Below are 20,332 nucleotides of genomic sequence, written 5' to 3'. Positions count from 1 at the left end.
TTTCTAAATAAAAAAAATGAAAAGATGGTGAAAAAAGATATTAGAGGTTAAATTATCAAATTAAGTCGATATATATATATATATATATATATATATATATATATATATATATATATCTTTGAATTAATAAATAAAACTTTAATGGTGACTTAATTATGTAATATTAGGCTACATAATTATCTCAATATACGGAAGTCATTGTAAAATATATAATAATTTTTCCATGTATATAAATATCAATATAAATATCACAAATTTAGAACAGTATTTTACGCAATTTTTCTAATTAAACAATCAAGATTGTTAGATTGTTACATAATGAAAGTCCATGTCAGCTCATTTAGAAAGCCATGAGAGCTTATGCTCAAAATGGACAATATCATACCATTGTGAAGAGTCGTGTTCGTCTAACATGGTATCAGAGCCATGCCTAAACTTAGTCGTGCCAATAGATTGGTAAATCATCAAAAATCGAACAAAGAACTCTAAAAGAAAGAGGAGTTGAGCCTCCTCGAAGGCAGTAAAAAATGACTAAGACTCCAAAGGAGTCAAGCCTCAATTAAGGGGAGGTGTTAGATAATGAAAGCCCCACAACGACTAATTTAGGTAATGATTATGAGTTTATAAACAAAGAATACTCTCTCATTAGTGATGAGGCCTTTTGAGGAAGCCCAAAACAAAGCTATGAGAGCTTATGCTCAAAATGGACAATATCATATCATTGTGGGGAGTCGTCTAGCAAAGATAATAAGAAATCGATAATTTAATTTATTTGCCCTTCAAACTGATAGAAAAAGTATGGCAGCAGATAAATCTTTCAGAGACTAAACAGTAAGATTATTCTTGTCATTCTGGGCAATACAACACTAAGAACAGCAAAACATGAAGAAAATATTGATGCAAAACATGATGCTGTGAGCAAATCCAGAAAAGGAAGCAAATTTAATCACAAAAAGAGACTTTAATTCTCAGTGATCTCGTAGATATATTCTCGAAATAAAGATAAGATTCTTAATTTCGTACGAAAATAAAATTCTCACGTAAACAGCAAAAGAGACAAATTAAAGAGATCATAAAGAAATCTAAATGTCCTATAAGTTTTCTACCTCTAATGTTGTTGGATCATGCTACTATGACGTTAGATTAGTCAAGGTGCCTGAAAGTTGGGTCGAACACAAAAGGAGTCATTAAACACGAAGAAAATATTGATGCAACATGAAAAAGAGTTTTAATTCTCGGCGATCTCAAGGATATATTCTCAGAATAAAGATAAGATTCTTAATTCGTACGAAAATAAAATTCTCATGAAAACAGCAAATCTGAACAAGAGGCAAATTAAAGAGCTCATAAAGAAATCTAAATGTTCTATACGTCCATATATGTCCACCAACCTATCAAATATTTTATAAGTTTTCTTTGATATCTTTTAAGTTAAGGCATGCTCTCGAAAAATATACCTTCCATTCTCTTGTCTCCAGCGTAACCTATTCCAGAGCAATCTGGTGATTATAAGTTTTCTACGTCTAATGTTGTTGGGCCATGCTATATGACGTTAGATTAGTCAAGGTGCCTGAAAGTTGGGGCGAACAAGGACTATCTTCAATGTATATTTGATGGTAATGAAGTGTCAAAATAACCAACCAACCCACTAACACGAGAAGTTATTCAATGAAGTTGCTACAATTGGATGCGATTCAAAAATTTGCATACGTTCCAATAACCTCTAGATACAAATTTGACTTTTTGCCAAATTGACAACCACACTGTGGTAGTCTCCCCCAATAATTTCTCAACTAAAAGGGAGTGGTTGGAGCTAAAGACATAGAGATGACAAACAAGTTTGTGAATGATGAGGAGCACAGCAAGGGATCCAAAGCTCAAATAAAAGGGCAGTGATATCATTCTTCAGCAAGGAGAGGGGAACAAGAAACCTCTCCCTAACCAACGTGTTTTAAAAACCTTGAGGGAAAATCTAGAAGGAAAAGCCCAAAGAGGACAATATTTGCTAGCGGTGGATTTGAGCCATTACCCAATATTTGCTAGCCGAGGCATATATAACTAGTGCTATTAAGTCTTAATGAAGATGAGGCATTGTTTCCCCTCTCATTTTTACACACCCAAGGCATACATACAAGTGAAAAGGAAAGAGAATGACAACAAAAACAAAAGAGAGGCATGTCTTTACAGCAAATTGTTTCATACAACAATTACTATCAGACCCATCATGGAAGCTTCAAGATGTAAATTCTTAAGCACAAAAAACCAGCGATCCTCAAGTTGAAACATTAGAGAAGACAAGTCCTATTGTAAGCAGACAAGCAACAGTTCTTTCCAAGAATGGAGTCTATTCTAAGGCTCTTCTATAACTGAATTAAGTTTCAGCAAGTGCAACACAAACAATCCATATCTACTCATAAAGCCATGATCTCCAATTCATTAGAAAAAAGAAAGAAAGAAAGAAAAAAAAAAAAATCTGTACTTCCAACAATAGTTACACATTCAAAGAGATTCATAATAACATCAAGAAACAGATTCTTGGATTTCAGAACTATAAGCTAATTAAACGACATAGAGTGGAAAAAAAAAAGCTTGGTACCAATTTAAGCCGATCGTTACCATCCAAAGACCATTCGAGAGCATCTTTCCTTGAGCCACCTGAAGCTCTTTCTAAAAGACCCTTTGACTTTGCCTTCCACAGTATAAACCTTGTAGCTAGCAACCCTCCTCTTTCTCTGCATCTCCGGATCGTTGAAACTCCAGCTCTTCGACGAGAATCCATTCGTCGATTTCCCTTTCTTGAGCTTCAAATCATTCCCCATCTGAGTTGGATTCGCAGACGAAGCATACGAAGCACTGTAACAACGAAAATCTTGCATACCCATTCCGCCGGAACCGTTCGGTCCTCCTCTTGATTCGTTTCCATAGTAGTTCTCAATCTGCATTCTTCCATCCACATAGGAGTTGGATTTGAAATCCTCCATTGTCAAGATACAGGATCCGAGAATTTTGAGCTACGATACACTCGAGGAACTCTCTCACAAGGGACAGCCCCGAAATTTACCTCATGTACAACTTTTGCAACAGTGGAGCTCGAATCGAACGCCTTTTATGACTTTTCTCAAAGGAGGAAAAAGAAACGTAACCCTCGTCAGTGGCCAGTGGAGATTTGAGGTTGCGACGGCTGGTAGCGATTGTCTGGTAGCGATTAGAGAGAAATTGGAAGCGGATTCCCCCAATTAAAGGTCATCAAGGAGCCGAAAGTTCATAGTTGACCAGACTCCAAGTCCCCAAATTTTACTCAGTTTTGTCTTCTTTGATATATATATATACATAACCATTTTTTTCTTTTAGGGTTTTGATCTGAAGATTCTGAACCCAAATAAATATTTTGAGAAGAACAAGTTCATTTATTACCCTACCAATTTTTTTTTTTTTTTTTTTTTTTTTAATGAATGAAAATTAAATTTTGTTCAAAATGTTTTTTTTTCTTGGTAGATTTTAATAACACGTTAGAGTTACAATTTAAGCGCAGAATTTTAGACTGAGCTTGTCTCACTAACGATTATTTGGGGTTGGTAGTTTACTGAGCTTTTTCCTACGTCAAAACAAATCAGCTTGCTTTCTTGTTATCCAAAAGTCGGTTGAATCGGACGAATCTTCGCCCCAATCTTCGATGTTTATACTAATTATCATATAATCGGTGGCTATTAAAATAATCAACCATTTATAAGAGTGATAATTCAAATATCTGACTTTTCGTTGAAAATTATGAAGTTGTGAATGCCTATCCACGTTGTTTCTAACATCTCTTAGACTAAAATCCTCGAGCGGGATCAATTACGTTACAAAACAAATCAAAGAGTACAAATATTTTTGTCAAATCTAAAAATATCAAAACTGATGAACGGCTAGCAGTGCATCTTTCTTGAAAAAAACTAAGGACAAGAACTTCATAATGGAAGTTAGAGATTAATTACCTACATCCCACAAGAAGAAAGTTTCTGGATTGCAGCCCCTTGACAGAGAAATCATGAAGCAAATACAGGCACCTCCAAATTTTCCACACATCCTCAACTCCTGCGGTGAAGCAACGCATTATATATATATATATTCATCTGTATTGACAGCAGAATGTACATAAATGGCTTCCAAATTGTGAGATAACGTCCACGAGACCACCATAGCCTCCGACTGCTGCGACCTGAATGAACAAATAAACCATCCAAGAGTGAGAGAAGCATAGAGAAATGAAGCACAAGATCATTTTATATGCATTATCAGCCACAAGTTGATAAGCGTAGTTATAGGATAACCTAAGCAAGTTGCTTGAATTCAATTTATCCCCACAGGAGTTCGATTTAAAGATTACATGAAAGCCTAAGGAAGACATGCATCCGATATGCTGATACAGTTATCGCGTGATTCACTAAGATTTAAGAATGAAATATGAACGGATTGTGGCATGACTGAATTAGTTAGTTGCTCATTGGTATAAGATTATAAGATGCATAAAACTAAAGTGAACACCAAGGTCGGTATGAAAGGGCCTTGACAATTTTGGGTCCCGTTTGATAATCATTTGGATTACTAACCAAATTTCATAAACAAAAACAAGTTTTTGAAAACATATGTATAAAAAAATTCCATAGGTGGAACTAGCATTTATGATTGATTAAGTTGGCTTCAAGACCAATAATTGATTAAGAGGAATTGGTAATTTCTAATCTTCCTATAATGGAGAGAAATGAAGAAGTTCCAAAGACAAGACTGACAGAAAACCAAAGGACAAAAGGAATTATAAGTTGAACATACGCCAGATGGATGCACAGCGACAGAAAAAGCAGATTGAGGGGCACATTGTATTTCTGAGAGAATTGATCCATGTATGTCGAATCGAGTTAGTAATGGTTCGGCTCCAACGCCTAGTATCTGCACAAGGAAAAGCAACAATTAACATAAAATGGTGCCAGAAAAATCTGATCTAACACGAGATATTCAGATGACAGACTTTGATATATTCACGCCTTAATTTCTAGAAACTCCTGGCTATGCTCCTGTCGTATTATGGTGTAATAATATGCACGCTTCTTAACTTGTATCTCAACAATAATTATACCAAATGACTTCTCTGTTACATTAAATTATACAAGTACCTTGGAAATCTATATATATTTCTCGTGTCTAATCATCTAATAGTTCAAGAAGGAGAATCACTCACTTGATTATCACAAAAAACCATATCCTGCATTGAAGAACGGGTTAAAGTTCTTGAAATGAAATCTGAAGCCGGAAGGTTCCAAACTGAAAAACTCCGACCATCAGCACAGGCCTAAAATAAAATACAGCAGATGAATATCACTCCATTGTACCCATCAATACAGCAAGAGATATATTCTCAGCAAAAAGATAGTCAACCTTACATCTATAAGTTTTTTCATCTATTTTGCATAGAACTGAAATTTAAATTAAAAAAGTTGGAACACTATTACAAGTGCCATGCTCAAAGTTAAACCAAGCAGTTTTTCAGGATGGGATCCCTAATTTGTGTATCAACGAAAACTTCATTTGTTTGGTTCCCAAATGGTAAAAGTCCTGTAGAATGGAAGTTCTGACCAGTTAGCTTGGTAACTAGTGTGTACACAATCATATCCAAAAATGAGCATGGGAGTGTTGATGAATGGAGGATTTCTAAGGGCTGGAAGTTGAAGATTGATTTATAAAAGGCATGTGGCTTGTGAGTTGAAATGAATTCAAGTCATCTTGAAGAAAAAGGCAATTCGGAAAGAGTGGGTGAGGTTGTTTTATGGCTGTATTTCAAATAGAAAGTTATTTTTTCTTTTTCTTGAATGGAAAACCAACGGAAGGATAAGAAAATAGAGGCAAAGGTAAGGTCAGTTATCTTCCTTTTCTATTAGTTATTTGCAACTGGTGAGTTTAGAGGTTAGCTGGAGAAACAAAATAAATATAAGCCACTTGCATTTGCTGATGCTCTTTTATAGTGTTGCTAAAGAGGAAAAGCTTTTCAAGTTGTTGAAAATGAAGTATTTGCTCGAAAAGGTCTCTGATTTGAAGATCGGCATGGAGGCGTTTACTCTAGCAAGAATCAACAGACAAATGAGATCGAATCGCTAAGCAGATAGATGGTCTCACTCGACTGGATATTGGACTGTCATTAGGATGTTCCTTTTGAAGGAAATCTGAAAAGGTAGAAAAATCGGAATCTAAATGTGGATCCCAACAACAACGTTTTTTTTATAAAAAAAAGAACGGGAGACACAACATTATAATACAAAACCATTATCAAAATATTTTCCTTCAAGAAGAAAAAATGTTTTCATTAAGAATGATGAAGAATAGAAAACAGGCCAAACAATAAAATAAGACAACAGCAGTGCAAAAACCCATATTCAAATCTATAAGCAAACACCAATTATAGACAATACAAGAAAAAGAGGGAATATCCAGATCATCGAGTAAATACTTACCAACCAGCTTTCACTTGCATCAAGAGCAATGCATCTAACACAAGAAAAGTTCCCTTTCTGCTTCTTATTATCCTTCGCTGGGTCGATTAGTTGAATGCACTTTCCAGTCTTGCAATCTTGTTTGATAGTATAAACATGTATAAAATACAATTTTTTAAAGACACGTATAAGATACAAAATTTTGCTCTTATAATTTCTATATTTATACCAAAAAAATGTCCCAGCTTAAATTTAACAAGTTAGAAAGTAGAAACTACAAATTGATTGATGACAGACAATCAAAGAGAATTCAAACCCGTGTTCTCCTTGAGAAGCTTTAACCACTACGCTAAACTATGTTCTCGCTCAACAAATTTATGGACTACGGTTGTTCTAATAGCATTTAACAATAAACATGACACAAGTGCATGTAGAAAATGACTAATGTTGATTCACGACCTTCTGCTTAAGATCACTATGTATATATGTATATATATAAAGAAAGAAGTAGTTTCCCTACCCCATATTCGTGCTGTACCATCTTCTGAACCAGTTATGATCTGGAATTCAAGGGGTGAAAATAATAAGGTGGAAATACGTGAAAAGTACAGTTCAGAAAGCCAACGATTATCACATGTTTCAAAACATAAAACAAAAACAAAAGCTTAACCAAATGGAGCCATAATAATTAATAGTAAGTCTCAAGAATTTCATGCTTTGCATTGATGTACAGGAAAATGTCATACTTTACCACTTGCATACCTAGCTATTATTCAAAGAGAAAACAGGCGGACACAGCCATAGAGCCCCAATTCATTAAGGTGAAATCAAGTTCAAGATAAAAAAATCTATCATATAACTAAGCAAAAGAAGGAAAAACGTACTTGATTGACAGTGTTTCGGGCAACTATGCAGTGCAAGTAGTCAGAGTGCCCCTTAAACACCATCTTAATTTTACCGCTCTCCTGAAAATTTTAAATCCAAGAAGCCAGAAACTAAGCAAGTGTTAGAAGGAACTTAATTCTTGGCTGTAACAAAGATCTGAGCGCAAAATTTACTGTTGACTGCACCATCCAGCTTAAAATACACATACCAAATCCCAACAATACGCACAAGAATCTCCAGCAGCAGAAAAAATGGATCCACTCTGTAAAATAAAATAAGATATCACCTCATCTGTTCCTTCTTCTTCCTACACTTTTTTTTTTATCTTAATGTAAAGTATAGAATAAGAGGGGGAAATAATAGTTTTATTAACCTGCGCATTGGTAGCAATTGCATTATTTTCAGGGATTGGAGAAAGAGCACCCCAAGGACCTCTAGAAGAAAGCAATAGATACATATAAAAAAATAAGATTATTAGAGAGATAATCACATGCACAAAGGGGAAAAAATACATATCTATTCTAACCTCAACTTGATTTTATAAATCTGATATAGACAAGTATAAAGTTGTCATAAAATCTATAGAAAAGAATAAAAGCATCCTTGCATTATATGTTGACCATTTTTAAAAGAATGGCTGCTGAATTAATAGTCAATAGATTATAGATGATTACATAATTTTTTAAGTTCTAATTGAGATGTCAAAAAGACAATGCTTGAAAGTTGTGTGTGTGTGTGTGTGTGTATAGAAATATAGATATATATATCATGAAACATAAATCCAAGGCAAACCAGTAGTTTTCCTTTTTGTATAATATCAATAACAATATATTGAAGTTCAGATTTTAATACTTTGGCCTTTGAACTACCTTCCAATCTAGGTTGATGATGTGAGTGGTTTAATTACAAAAGAATAATAATAATAAATAAAATAAAATTGTATTGGTTACTCCAATTAGAGGTCGTGTGCTATGCAAGATCACAAAATATCCATAAATTTACTATTGACAATAGAATATCTATCTATCTATCTATCTTAAAGTCGCAGGTTTATTGCTAGTTGTGGGAAAATATTTGATTGTGTGAAGACACCTAGGTTGATCAAATTCCTTTGAAGGTGAGTTTTTATGATCTTTTTTGTGGTTTCCAATAAAAAAGAAGGCTCGACTTTTTAGTGTTGGGACAATGATAATCAAGCTTGGAATTTTGGGTTTAGAATCGGTCTTTTTGATAAAGAGCTTTATAGTTGAGTGGCTCTTGCGAAGAAGTATAATTTGGTGTAGTTGGGGAATGGAGTAAATAAAATCCTTTGGTCCCTTGAGGGATCAGGTGGCTATTCTGGCAAGTCGGCACTCCAAAATCCCTCTTCTTGGCCCACTAAAGCAAATATGGTTCTGACTACCATGGTTTCGAAGCACCAAAGTCCTAAGAAGTAGAAGTCATCCTGCAGTCCTCACCGTTCAGGGGCCTAAACATTGATGATAGATTGCAAAGAAAGTTTAGGAGACGGTATCTTTCACCTTCGGGTTGTAAGTTTTGTTTAAATGAGGGGGAGTCTCTTCAATCACTTAATCCTCCATCGCGATTTTGCATATTGTTCATGGAACTACATAGCCGGTGTGTTGAGTATTTCTTTTTGCCTCCCTGAAATGGGGAACGATTGGCTCAAGGAAGAGCTTTATGCTTGGAATTTGAAAGGAAAATCTAAGGTAATGGGCAGTTGTGCCTATAGAGCACTTTTATGGCACTTGTCGAAGGAAAGGAATGTTAGAGGTTTTGATGATAAGCCCTTACGCCTTGACTTCTTTTGTAACTACGTACAAAATATGTTCTCTGGGTGGATTTCTTTATATATCTTTTTGACAACCTAATCACTTGGAAGATTCACCAAAGAATGCTAAAGAAAAATAAGAAACGAATACAAAATATTTCGATAACCTACTTGTATTGAGGATTCATCAGGTCCATTACAGGCTCAATATGACTACCTGGAATACAAAGAAAGGAATGAAGTTATTAAAACAATTGAAAAATAAAACGATACACAAAGTCAAAACAAAAATTTTAAATGAATGAGAAAGCAACAAGAAAAGAGAATGTTCAAATAGCCAAAGAAAACTAAGGCACATGAAAAGCCAGCCCTTACTCACGGGGTCATGAAACCTACACTACTACCACTACTACTACTACAGATAATACGTCTATAGACTATTACCTTGCAAATATATAGGCACCTCTATATCTGTGCATTCTTTCCACTTCCATCCTCGAATGTGACCGTCATCCCCGCAGCTAAAAATGTTGTACACAACTAGTCAGATATTTCGAACACGTCCATCTTACCGTTTAAGTTGATTTTACAGGTTGTAGGTATATCTTTACTCTTCAATCAATGCAAATGCAATAAATAATCAAAAGCATTTAGGTAGTTGTTGAAGCTCAAACAAGTACAAGTCAATTAATTCAGGAAAACTATGAGTGCAGCCTGTGGAAGATTAATATAAAAAAGATCTGATAACCATTCAGTCTCAACAGAATTAATCTTCAATTGGGTCTAATTTTTCTCAAAAGTAACATTAAACTGGTTCTGCACCCAACTATAATTTTACCTACATATACACATTCGTAAATACATGCATAGATATTCAAATTAACTTTAGAATCAGCATTGAGATAATTACGATGGAACGAAAAATGCAATTAACGATATAGTACTGGAGTTGAGAGAAACCTCAGTAATAAAGTATTGTCGCCAGCATCAAAAAATTTAACATCATATGCAGGTCCATCGTGCCCTTGTAGAAAGCAATGAGGCTCTGCTGCCAGCAAACTAGAGTAAGGCACAACGTGAACCATTAGTACAAGTTTGCAGCCCCGAATTTTAAAATAAATTGAGACTAAGATAAAATGTACTTGCCTTTTAGTATTGCCATAACCAGAATGCTGAAATAGGCATGAAAAAGAGGTGTAATCAGGTTAGGAATTCAAAGTACTAAACTACAAAGGAGAAGACGCACACCACCCTAGTATAGACTACTAATCAAGAAGAAAGAGGAACTTTTCAGGGGCACAAACACTGAACACCATAAAGTAAACTTCTTTTGCTTCTGTAATTGAATATCTGTTTAAATCAATCAATTGTAAGAAGTGGCAAGTATTCTACAACTCATGATAAAACTCTGAATGGTAGGACTAATGTGGTCATAAAACAAACCACTTCTTTCAAAACGAAGTTTTAATATTGGAAATGGAAAGAATTTGAATCCTAGAATCCTAATTCCTAAAGAATTTGATTCATCCTTTATAACTTCATAAATATCTCCATCATGCACAAGAAACGAGCGTGAAAGCAATGAAGCTCTTTGGAGGAAGCTCATTATGGCCAAGTATGGCATCACTTTACATGTCCATAGGTCCACAGTGTGCTATTTATGCTCTCAAAGATTTGATCTCCTTTAGAACCAAATGCTCAGTTAGCAATGTTATGCATACTAGTTCGTGAGGAATTATTGGGCTGGTTCTGACCCCCTTTATTTGGTTTTCCCCAGACTTTTCTCCCTTTTATGTAAGGAAAGTGTGCCCATCAAAGAAGCTTGGAACCCAATTTCTCTCAATGGGGATCTCAATTTTAGAAAACGATTTTTGGAACATGGGACGAATGGTACCAGCCTTTTGTTGAATTTCTCTTTCACCAATGATATTGAGAAATGAATGTGGCAGTCGATCCTTATGGGATTTGTCTCTTAAGAAGAATTTGAGATATTGGAGGCCTAGATATCTTTAATACCTCAAAATCTTCTTAAGAGAGCTTGATCACAAGTCACAAAGGCATCAACATTCACGATAAGATTCAAAGGAGATTTCTTTCGTGTTCCCTCTCCCACGATAGGTGTTGCATTTGTAAATGCGCTCATGGGTCGAATGGCCACCCTTCCTACTTATCGCTTCGACAATAAAATTTGGAACTTCATGCTTCTAAATTTTAAGTGGCACGCAGCTCTTTTCTAGGATATGAGGTGCCTCCTCTCTTCCCCTCTCGATGCTCAAGAAGAATTAGATCCTTTCATTGCAACTAGCTAGCGCCTTTTGTAGCCATTTGCGGATTATAACAAACAATTGCCTCTGGAGCCACTTGAAGAAGTCTTTTGGACAATCTTATTCTAGTAACTCCTATTAGATTATTCACTCTTTATGATCCTTTCTGTAATCATCATTCATGGCCTCTTCAATTCTCTTTCTATCATCTAGAAGAGCATCTCGTAACCTTCTTTGGCTTGGGAATTCGGTATTTCTACCCCGCCCTTTAGCAATCCTATTAGTTCAGTCTAAACAAAGAAGCCCTCGAACAACCTCCTTAAGGTTCACTATTCCACGCCCTTCAAATACTGATTGAATAAGCAAGAAACAAACAACAAACAACAAAATGAATATCGATACCGAAAATAAGAAAGATTACCAGCTTAGAGATGCAGGAAGCGATAGAATAAGAGGCAATGGATCCATCACTGGAGGCGACCACGATGGACTCAGGGCAACCACTTAAAGACGGCGCCCACGCAGTTCTGAACACCGTCCGAGTTTGTACCTCTCTCTCTTTGTATAGACTCTCTCTGTAGGCATCCTCGTCCCAATTCGTCGCGTCCCCTAACATTTTACGACCGCTTGCTATGGCTCCTTTTCCAGCCTCTCAAATGTTAGCTTAAAACGATAATGGCGAAGCTATGAACTCTGTTGCAGCGGCGTTAGAGCTAAAAATTGCGTCAGACAATCAGAAGACGGCCTTCGACGGCTCGCCGGTGGAACTTAGTGAAGCAATTGACTGCCTGGATCGTGAAGGCAATGAATGCATTGGCTTGAAAGCTGTCGTGTCGTTTTTTGGTGAACGATGGATGTCAAGTAACAAACGACATATCGTTCGCAGAAAATTGTTTTTACTGATTTTTTCCCCCCTAATCTCACCCAAGTCTATAAGAAAGTTGCCTACAAAAAAAAAAAAATAATAATTATTATTATTATTATTATTGTTGGTAACTGCAATAGGGACTAATCAGCCATTTTCCAAGTCTCGTAAACACTCGCACTCAAACACAATTGTACTACGAATCCAAATTTATAGTCAAACCGAACTACATAAACACTCGTACTCAAAAAAACAATTAGATCCGAACAGTTTTAAGTTATGTCGATCCGAGCCGCACAATTACCTCGTACTCGAAAAACAAGTGAAATCATCATCCCAATACATTTCACAAGTTTTGTTTTCAAGGCTTAAAAAATGCATTATCAATAAGAATGTTTGCTTCTAAATGGTACGTGAAAGTTCTCTATTTATAATCAAATAAATTACAAAAACATGGAAATAGTAATAAATGGAAAGAACAAAGATACCTATCAAATATTAAATATTCGGCTTGTAATAAAATATCAAATATGATAAACTATAATTTAGTATTAAATATCTGGAAAAAAAAAATTATTATATATATTGGTTAAAATATTATTAATTATGGTTATTTCCATTGAGGCCCAAACCAGAAACGTACAAAAGCCTTTCTCGCAGTTCACGAAAGCCCATCGGCATCTCCGATGCCGAATTTGGTAGAGGGAGCCAACCATTGTATTAAAGCAGGGAAAAAAGAGTTGGACTTTGAACCGAGGAAGAACCCTAATATCCATTTCCGGGCACGACCAAATTCCAGCTCTGCCTTCCGGATCTGATGCTCTCTACCCACAAGGTTCTCGCACAGCTCAGGTGCTTCATTTTTCTTCTTCCTTCTTCTCCTCCTTTTCTCATTCCGATTACTCGTTTTGTTTCCTAATCTGTCTTACTTAGTCCCTTTCTTCTTTTCCTTTATTTGGTTTTTGACTTTCATTTCGTTTCGTCCACCATGCGACTCATGGTGACGACGAGATGGAAAAATAGCATTTGTGGATCTGCTGAATCTCCTTTTATCTAGTGTGCTGTTTTTTCTGTTCTTAATTTGACTCCCTCTCCCCTATTCTGGCTTTGGAATTTGTGTTGTTCATGTCATCGGTGTTTTCGAAGGATTTTAAGGACTGTGGTTTGACAGGTAATTCAGATCAAGTGAAAAGATTGTGATTGACTGTCACAGTTGAAATATTTTGTCGAGATGGACGATAACAATACTTCTTCAGGAGATCCCAAGGAAAACGCAGTTCAAGAAAATGAAGCAGGCCAAATTACCAAGGATGAGAGCTCATTGGGGAACATGGTTCGTAGGCTTCAAGATTCTATGTCTATTGGCAAAATACACAAATTCTGGGAAACTCAACCTGTTGGTCAATTCAAGGACGTTGGGGATTCTAGTTTGGCTGAAGGGCCAATTGAGCCACCAACCCCATTATCTGAGGTCAAACAAGAGCCTTATAATCTTCCTAGTGCCTATGAATGGACGACATGTGACATGGACTCTGAAGAGACCTGTCTCGAGGTGTACAATCTCTTGAAGAATAATTATGTTGAAGATGATGAAAACTTGTTCAGGTTCAACTATTCCAAGGAGTTTCTAGGATGGGCTTTGAGACCTCCGGGCTACTTCGCAAGCTGGCATATTGGAGTTCGTGCTAAGGCTTCCAAGAAGCTGGTTGCTTTCATCAGTGGTGTCCCTGCTAGAATCCGGGTGCGGAAAGATGTTGTGAAGATGGCAGAGATCAATTTCTTGTGTGTTCATAAGAAGCTTAGATCAAAGAGACTTGCACCAGTTATGATCAAAGAGGTTACAAGGAGGGTTCACCTGGAAAATATATGGCAAGCGGCTTATACAGCTGGAGTTGTTCTTCCAACACCAATAACAACTTGCCAATATTGGCACAGATCTTTAAACCCAAAGAAGCTCATTGATGTTGGGTTTTCAAGGCTTGGAGCAAGGATGACAATGAGTCGAACCATAAAACTTTACAAGTTACCTGATTCGCCGGTTACCCCGGGATTTCGAAAGATGGAACTTCGTGATGTCCCTGCTGTTACTAGGTTGCTTAGAAATTACATGAGCCAGTTTGCTGTTGCACCAGATTTTGACGAAACCGACGTTGAGCATTGGCTTCTTCCCAAGGAGAGTGTGGTAGACAGTTTCTTAGTCGAGAGTCAATACACTCGTGAAGTCACTGACTTCTGCAGCTTTTACACTCTTCCTTCATCCATTCTTGGAAACCAAACATACTCAACTTTGAAGGCCGCTTATTCATATTACAATGTCTCCACCAAAACTCCATTGTTACAGTTGATGAATGATGCTCTTATTGTTGCAAAAAAGAAGGATTTTGATGTCTTTAACGCATTGGATGTCATGGAGAATGAGTCCTTCCTGAAGGAACTAAAATTCGGTCCGGGTGATGGGCAACTTCACTATTACCTGTATAATTATCGGATTCGCCACGCATTGAAACCAAGTGAACTCGGGCTTGTACTGCTATAGTTGGATTTATTACTGTTTTGGTTTGAACTGTGAACCACAAAAATTGGTCATTTTTTAATGGTGGCTAGGTTTGATGATGCATTCTTCCTCTGTTTTGTTCTTCTGTGTCAACAGCAAAGCACTAAGCAAGCACTAAACGTCTGGAGAATTGAGAGAAAAAAACATTGCCGGATGATGTAAAGTGTTCTGCAGAATTTTCACTCTGCTGGTTTTCCAATGTCTGTATAATTTTAATTTCCTTCTTTTTCTTTTTTCCCATCCTTGCAGGGTTTTGCAGATGCAGCCTGTTTGTACCATGGACAATTGCAGCATTTTCCTATACTTGTAAGTCCCAGCATGTGCTTATAAGCTTAATCAGATACTCGTTCCATGTTCTTCATTGAATAAAGAAATTTCCCCTTAGAGTAGAAGAGAGGATCAGATCATTTAAGCTTCGGTGGGGGAATGGATTGTTCAAGTGAATCATTTCTACTAACACGATTTTGTTCTAAGCAAGAGTTGTTTGAATAGATTGTTATTTAACTTGAAGTTTCTTATTCATGTCGTTGGCTAAATCTTTATCCTTTAAGATGTCTTTGTTTTTGTTTTGTTTTGTTTTGTTTGAACTCAATTAATATATAACTTTGTAAGCATTCGGTCCCAGATTTGGTTAGAGATGTTTAAACCCTTGTCTGAGATTTGCAAGACTGGCGAATGGAATAAGTAACTGATGCATAATTGAAGTTACGAGTCGTAAAAATCCAATTATGAATTTGAATTTCACAAAACTGAATTGTTCATTCAGGACATCTACAAATTTGACTAAGAAGATCGACCAAAATCCCACTTGAACTGAGTTCATTTAATAACAGCATGTGACAAGGCTAGCTAGCCACACTTGAGCTTTAACATCCTTTCAAGAACATGAGGTTATCTAAACTGTCCCAAGTGGACTAGCTCGGCCAATTAGCTTATCTGATGGATGAGCGTCCACACTCTTTCGAGGGCATGAACTCATAAGGCAGTCTCGTGAGCTCATCCTCATGTCAACCCAACATGGTAAGGTTAGGTCGCTTCTTCCATAGCGTCTCACTTACTTTATTTGCAACAGTTCAATTAGTTCATTTCAACACTACTTGAACAGTTCATTTCAACGCTACTTGAAAGAAAACACTTATTTGAGAAATCGGACAGAGTATACAAGCTCATCTGCCAAGCGTCATCAAGCATGTAGCTTGGCTCTTCATAGTGTAAGAGTTCGCCCAAGTTCATCCAAGCTTTATTCGCGCACCAATGAGTTCATTCCAATGCTATTTAAAAGCCACACTCTTTTGAGAAATGCAATGCAGTGAGGGCCTCATCCACCAACACTTGTTGAGCAGGCAACTTCTAGGCTCTTCAAAGAGTGGGAGTTCTCACCGAAGGAACCTGGCTAAGCCTAAGGGAAAGCTCATAAAAGCAACTCAACTGAGTAATCCAGCTCCTTTCCCTCGGCAGTTTCGTACTGGTGTGGTGTGGTGTTTTCTTCGATCTTTGATGCGGTTAAATAGATTCTTCTGATTCAGCAAATATTGTGCTCTTTAGGTTTTTCCTTTCAGGCTTCTCCTCAAAGTTTTTAAAACACGTCTGCTTGAGAGAGATTCCTACACCCTTAGAAAGAATGTTTCGTTCTCCTCTCCAACCGATGTGGGATCTCACAAAATCCAACTCTACCAATCAAAGGTAAAAACATGTCACTACTTACAAGGGACCTCTTTAAAAACTAGTTATCATTCCTCACCTGTATAGGAAGAAGCAAATCACCTCAAAGACAGTTGATATAAAACGAGCAATAATGAGTTTCCATGTGGTACCAAATGCTCCATCCAAAAACTTGAAGGCAGGCAATCAGAAAGATGATTTCTAAAAGAATAGGAAATGGTAATTAGCAAATTTACCTGCTTTATATCCCAAAGCATAAATGCTGTCTCCCCCTTTCTGTCAAAGTTGTCTTAATGTGACATCTAAGTTAATTATTCTCTCTAAATTCTAGTGACTTGATTGCTATGTGTCGACATTGCATTGGTTCCATAATACATAAACTATAATTTTCTATATCACTATTCTTTATTTATTAATTTACTTTTACATAGTCTTTCAATGTGACAATCAATAGATTGACCATACAAAACTACCCAAATTCTTTGTTTAATTCTCTACTACAACATTAGACCAACAGTACATCGAATCAATAACATTATATCAATAACATTATAGTCTAGAAATACCTTTCCCAATTCCCTTCGGACGATTGGGTCTCTGAAATCCAATTCCTCAAACCTTCAGCATTTTTAAAACTAAAAGTTCAGATAACATATCAATATCCCACAGGATTATGACAATAAATACTATGAAACCAAATAATACTCTGAGATAAGTAGAGGGTATAAGGCCTGAATTAGAAAGAATATTGCCTATTCTTTCTTATAGAAACGTTAGTAGTATTTGTAAATGATTAAAAAAAATTACTGTAAGGACACCGCCCAAGCCCGCTAGCAGATATTGTCCGCTTTAACCCGTTACGTATCACTGTCAGCTTCATGGTTTTAAAACACGTCTGTTAGGGAGAGGTTTCCACACCCTTATAAGGAATGTTTTGTTCTCATCTCCAACCATTGTGGGATCTCATAGTTTCAGTAACATTCTTCCGATTCTAAACTACCCTTTCAAAGTTAAAAACAATTACCCACAGCTTCTTCTGTATCCTTCAAAGGAAGCCTCAAAGATTAAATCAGTCAGTAGAACTCCGAGACATCACTAATATTCTGGCTTAACAAAAGAAGAGAAAAATACATAAAATCTTTTAAGAACAGAAGACGCTAGGTCTATACATTCATAGCATACTACTGCCTTATTTATACATGACATGCATACTTACAATCATATTCTTGTTTCCGTGCAGTAAGATGATATCATGATGTTTGATCTCAAATCCTAGTATATTGCAACTGACCTTTTCAGTGATCTCAAGATCCTGAGGTGCTTCACAGACAATTGAAGCTCGTAGATGTTAATAAGAGTTTATTGGATAAGAACTAAATTAGCCATCCACTTGTGTAAATTCTAAAGCATTTGCATCTGGATCTCTTGTAAAGATTGCTGGCCTTCCTGACTTGCTAAGCGTATAGGGAATACCTACATGACCCAGCAGGAAAATATGAAACCATATTCTTAATATGGCATACAAAATAATTACCATTTATGTCTTGTAACGTGAAAAGTAACAAACTATTCAGCTTTGTTAAGGGAAGATTGTTACCAGCTTTATCAAGGATCACTTTCAACTTCGATACACCCCGAATTCCAATACAAGCATGACGGTCCCGACCTCCGTGTTCAGGTCATCCAGACAAAGGATCAGGATTTGGAAGTTCCATTAAATGGATCATCTCAGCACCCACCCACAACCAAGCACCTCTATAAGGAAGCTTATCATGTGGCCTCGCTTCGTTTATTTTAAGACCTACTACAGTTGAAATTCATCATTTAAATGTATATTTCCAATGAGTATTCAACATTACTGATGACAAATAGTGATCCATGGAGAATTGACTTACCTAGAATGTTTAAATAAAAGTGAAGTGACCTCTCAAGATTCTCACAAAGCACTCCAACATGGTGAACGCCAACAGCTCCATAATCTAAATACATTAGAACTCAGTAAACATATCTCCAAACAAAAGAAAGAGGAAACAATGTACACTAAAAGAGAGTCAAATGGTACACAGATATCATCTTATTCTTAATCTAAAAACATTGATAATACTCTTTTTCCTTAAAATTCATGAGCTCCTCCCCCATCCAAACAACGAGTTGTTGAATGTTGTAGATATCACCACAGGGATGAGTTGTGTTTCCCAGAAAGAGTTAACCCAAAAATGTGCAGAACTAGACAGGTAGGCTTTGAAAGAGTATAAATTGTTAGGATCGTTGGGAGGAAGTCCCACATTGACTAATTTAGGGAATGATAATGTGTTTATAAGTAAGGAATACATCTCTCTATTGGTATGAGGCATTTTGGTAAGCCCAAATCAAAACCACGAGAGCTTACGCTCAAAGTGGACAATATCATACTATCGTGGAGATTCGTGATTTCTAGCATAATTTACTTAATAAGAAGCAGTCGAATTTGTCCAGCAAAAGTGATTAAGTACTTGAGCATATGTGACACACATGATCATGTAGACAATAGATAGCCAAATCTTTAGAGTATGAAAGTTACCATTATGAACATCAACTTCAATTGGCTCTTTGTCTTTCTCAAGCACGTCTGGTTCAATACCCCCCTTGGCTCTTGTTGTAAAGCAAATTCCATGACAACCACCAGTCCTTCCAATTTTCCCATAACATTTGAATGATGAGTTTCTAGATACAGAACTGAAATCGAGAAGACTCACCTGTTCTTTAGAAGAAGAAGAAAAAAAAACAAGAATAATGGAACACATTAACCAAAAAAATTACAATCCATTCCAAATTAGAGAACTACCAACTCTGAAAATGAAGAGATTGTAATTGTTTTCACTAATTTCCTCCCGATTGGTGCACGTTCTAGCTCTACAAAAATTTCCACTACTAAATTCGCACTCATTTTCATTACAATCTACAAACACTCGACAATCTACAACTCAATTACCACGCTGTAAGTAGCATAAACACAATCAAAACAATTAGAAAACAAGAGATAAACGATAAAAAGACACTAGTTGAAGTTTTCGGCTTCAATACAACCGGAGAAACTGGAGTAGAAAAGGAAACCTTCCGTTTCAGAAGACTGGCGGACGGTAGCGTTGATGGGCTGAGAAGGGACGCCATTGTAGAGCAGAAATTAGGCCGTCCCTGTATCTACTCGATGTACAAAGCCCTAAGAGGCCCAAAATAAATAAATAAATAAATAAATAACAAATTTAAAATTTAAAATTTTATAAATTAAAAAAAAAAATCACAAATTTAAACTCAAATGACTTTGCTTTAAGCTTCTTCAAAAGGCCTCATATGTTAGTATTCCTCACTTAAAGATCATTCCCTAAATTAGCCGATGTGGGACTTCCACACACCTCCCCTTAATCGAGGCTCGACCCACACACCTCCCCTTAATCGAGGCTCGACTCATACTCATTTTCTTTTTGGAGTCCTTTGTTTGATATTTGAGGAGTTACCAATCTATTGGCACGACTAAGTATCTATTGGCACGACTAAGTTTAGGGCATGACTCTGATATACCATGTTAGACGAACACGACTCTCCACAAATGGTATGATATTGTCCACTTTGAGCATATCATGGCTTTGTTTTGGGCTTCCCAAAAGGCCTCATACCAATCGAGTTAGTATTCCTCACTTATAAACCCATGATCAGTCCCTAAATTAGCCAAGGTGGGACTTTCATCCTCCAACAGTTAGAAGTATATTTTATTTTAAATTTGATTAACAATATATTTTATCTCATTTACAAAATTTAATTAATTATATATATTTTTTTTCTGATTTTTAGGTATTAGTTGATAGTTGTATCTTATTTAAACGTGGTAAA

General features: G+C 36.3%; 3 protein-coding genes and 1 pseudogene across 6 annotated transcripts; 1 reads left to right on the top strand and 3 right to left on the bottom strand.

Moving 5' to 3' along the window:
• Positions 1-968: 968 nt before the first annotated feature.
• LOC111793547 lies at positions 969-3,312 on the bottom strand. Of its 3 annotated transcripts, XR_002814944.1 has the most exons (3): positions 2,597-3,312; positions 1,458-1,570; positions 969-1,156 (listed from the first exon to the last, which is right to left on the bottom strand). XR_002814944.1 is itself a non-coding variant. In XM_023675477.1 (2 exons), the coding sequence occupies exon 1, from the start codon at positions 2,979-2,981 to the stop codon at positions 2,613-2,615; it is 369 nt and encodes a 122-aa protein (XP_023531245.1). In that variant the 5' UTR covers positions 2,982-3,312; the 3' UTR covers positions 969-1,156; positions 2,597-2,612. The 3 variants fall into 3 exon arrangements, 2 of the variants coding, with proteins under 2 accessions (XP_023531245.1, XP_023531244.1); XM_023675477.1 differs by lacking the exon at positions 1,458-1,570; XM_023675476.1 differs by lacking the exon at positions 969-1,156 and having other exon boundaries at positions 1,287-1,570.
• Positions 3,313-3,707: 395 nt separating this feature from the next.
• LOC111793546 (THO complex subunit 6) lies at positions 3,708-12,225 on the bottom strand. Its single transcript, XM_023675475.1, has 13 exons — positions 11,806-12,225; positions 10,267-10,292; positions 10,081-10,179; positions 9,565-9,641; positions 9,292-9,337; positions 7,723-7,783; positions 7,558-7,611; positions 7,349-7,429; positions 6,985-7,024; positions 6,486-6,601; positions 5,219-5,329; positions 4,813-4,929; positions 3,708-4,201 (listed from the first exon to the last, which is right to left on the bottom strand). Exons 1-13 carry the CDS (start codon positions 11,998-12,000, stop codon positions 4,112-4,114), a joined length of 1,113 nt encoding a protein of 370 aa, XP_023531243.1. The 5' UTR covers positions 12,001-12,225; the 3' UTR covers positions 3,708-4,111.
• Positions 12,226-12,950: 725 nt separating this feature from the next.
• On the top strand, positions 12,951-15,328 carry LOC111793131 (glycylpeptide N-tetradecanoyltransferase 1-like). Of its 2 annotated transcripts, XR_002814884.1 has the most exons (3): positions 12,954-13,101; positions 13,421-14,961; positions 15,053-15,328. XR_002814884.1 is itself a non-coding variant. In XM_023674873.1 (2 exons), exon 2 carries the CDS (start codon positions 13,481-13,483, stop codon positions 14,783-14,785), a length of 1,305 nt encoding a protein of 434 aa, XP_023530641.1. In that variant the 5' UTR covers positions 12,951-13,101; positions 13,421-13,480; the 3' UTR covers positions 14,786-15,328. The 2 variants fall into 2 exon arrangements, 1 of the variants encoding a protein (XP_023530641.1); XM_023674873.1 differs by having other exon boundaries at positions 12,951-13,101; positions 13,421-15,328.
• Positions 15,329-15,436: 108 nt separating this feature from the next.
• Positions 15,437-19,644, bottom strand: LOC111793133 (annotated as a pseudogene).
• Between the last annotated feature and the right edge of the window lie 688 nt (positions 19,645-20,332).

Source organism: Cucurbita pepo, chromosome LG04, assembly GCF_002806865.2.
Source record: "Cucurbita pepo subsp. pepo cultivar mu-cu-16 chromosome LG04, ASM280686v2, whole genome shotgun sequence".
Taxonomy (NCBI): domain Eukaryota; kingdom Viridiplantae; phylum Streptophyta; class Magnoliopsida; order Cucurbitales; family Cucurbitaceae; genus Cucurbita; species Cucurbita pepo.
The sequence above is the reverse complement of the archived record's forward strand: the minus strand, read 5'-3'. Positions and strand labels throughout refer to the sequence as shown.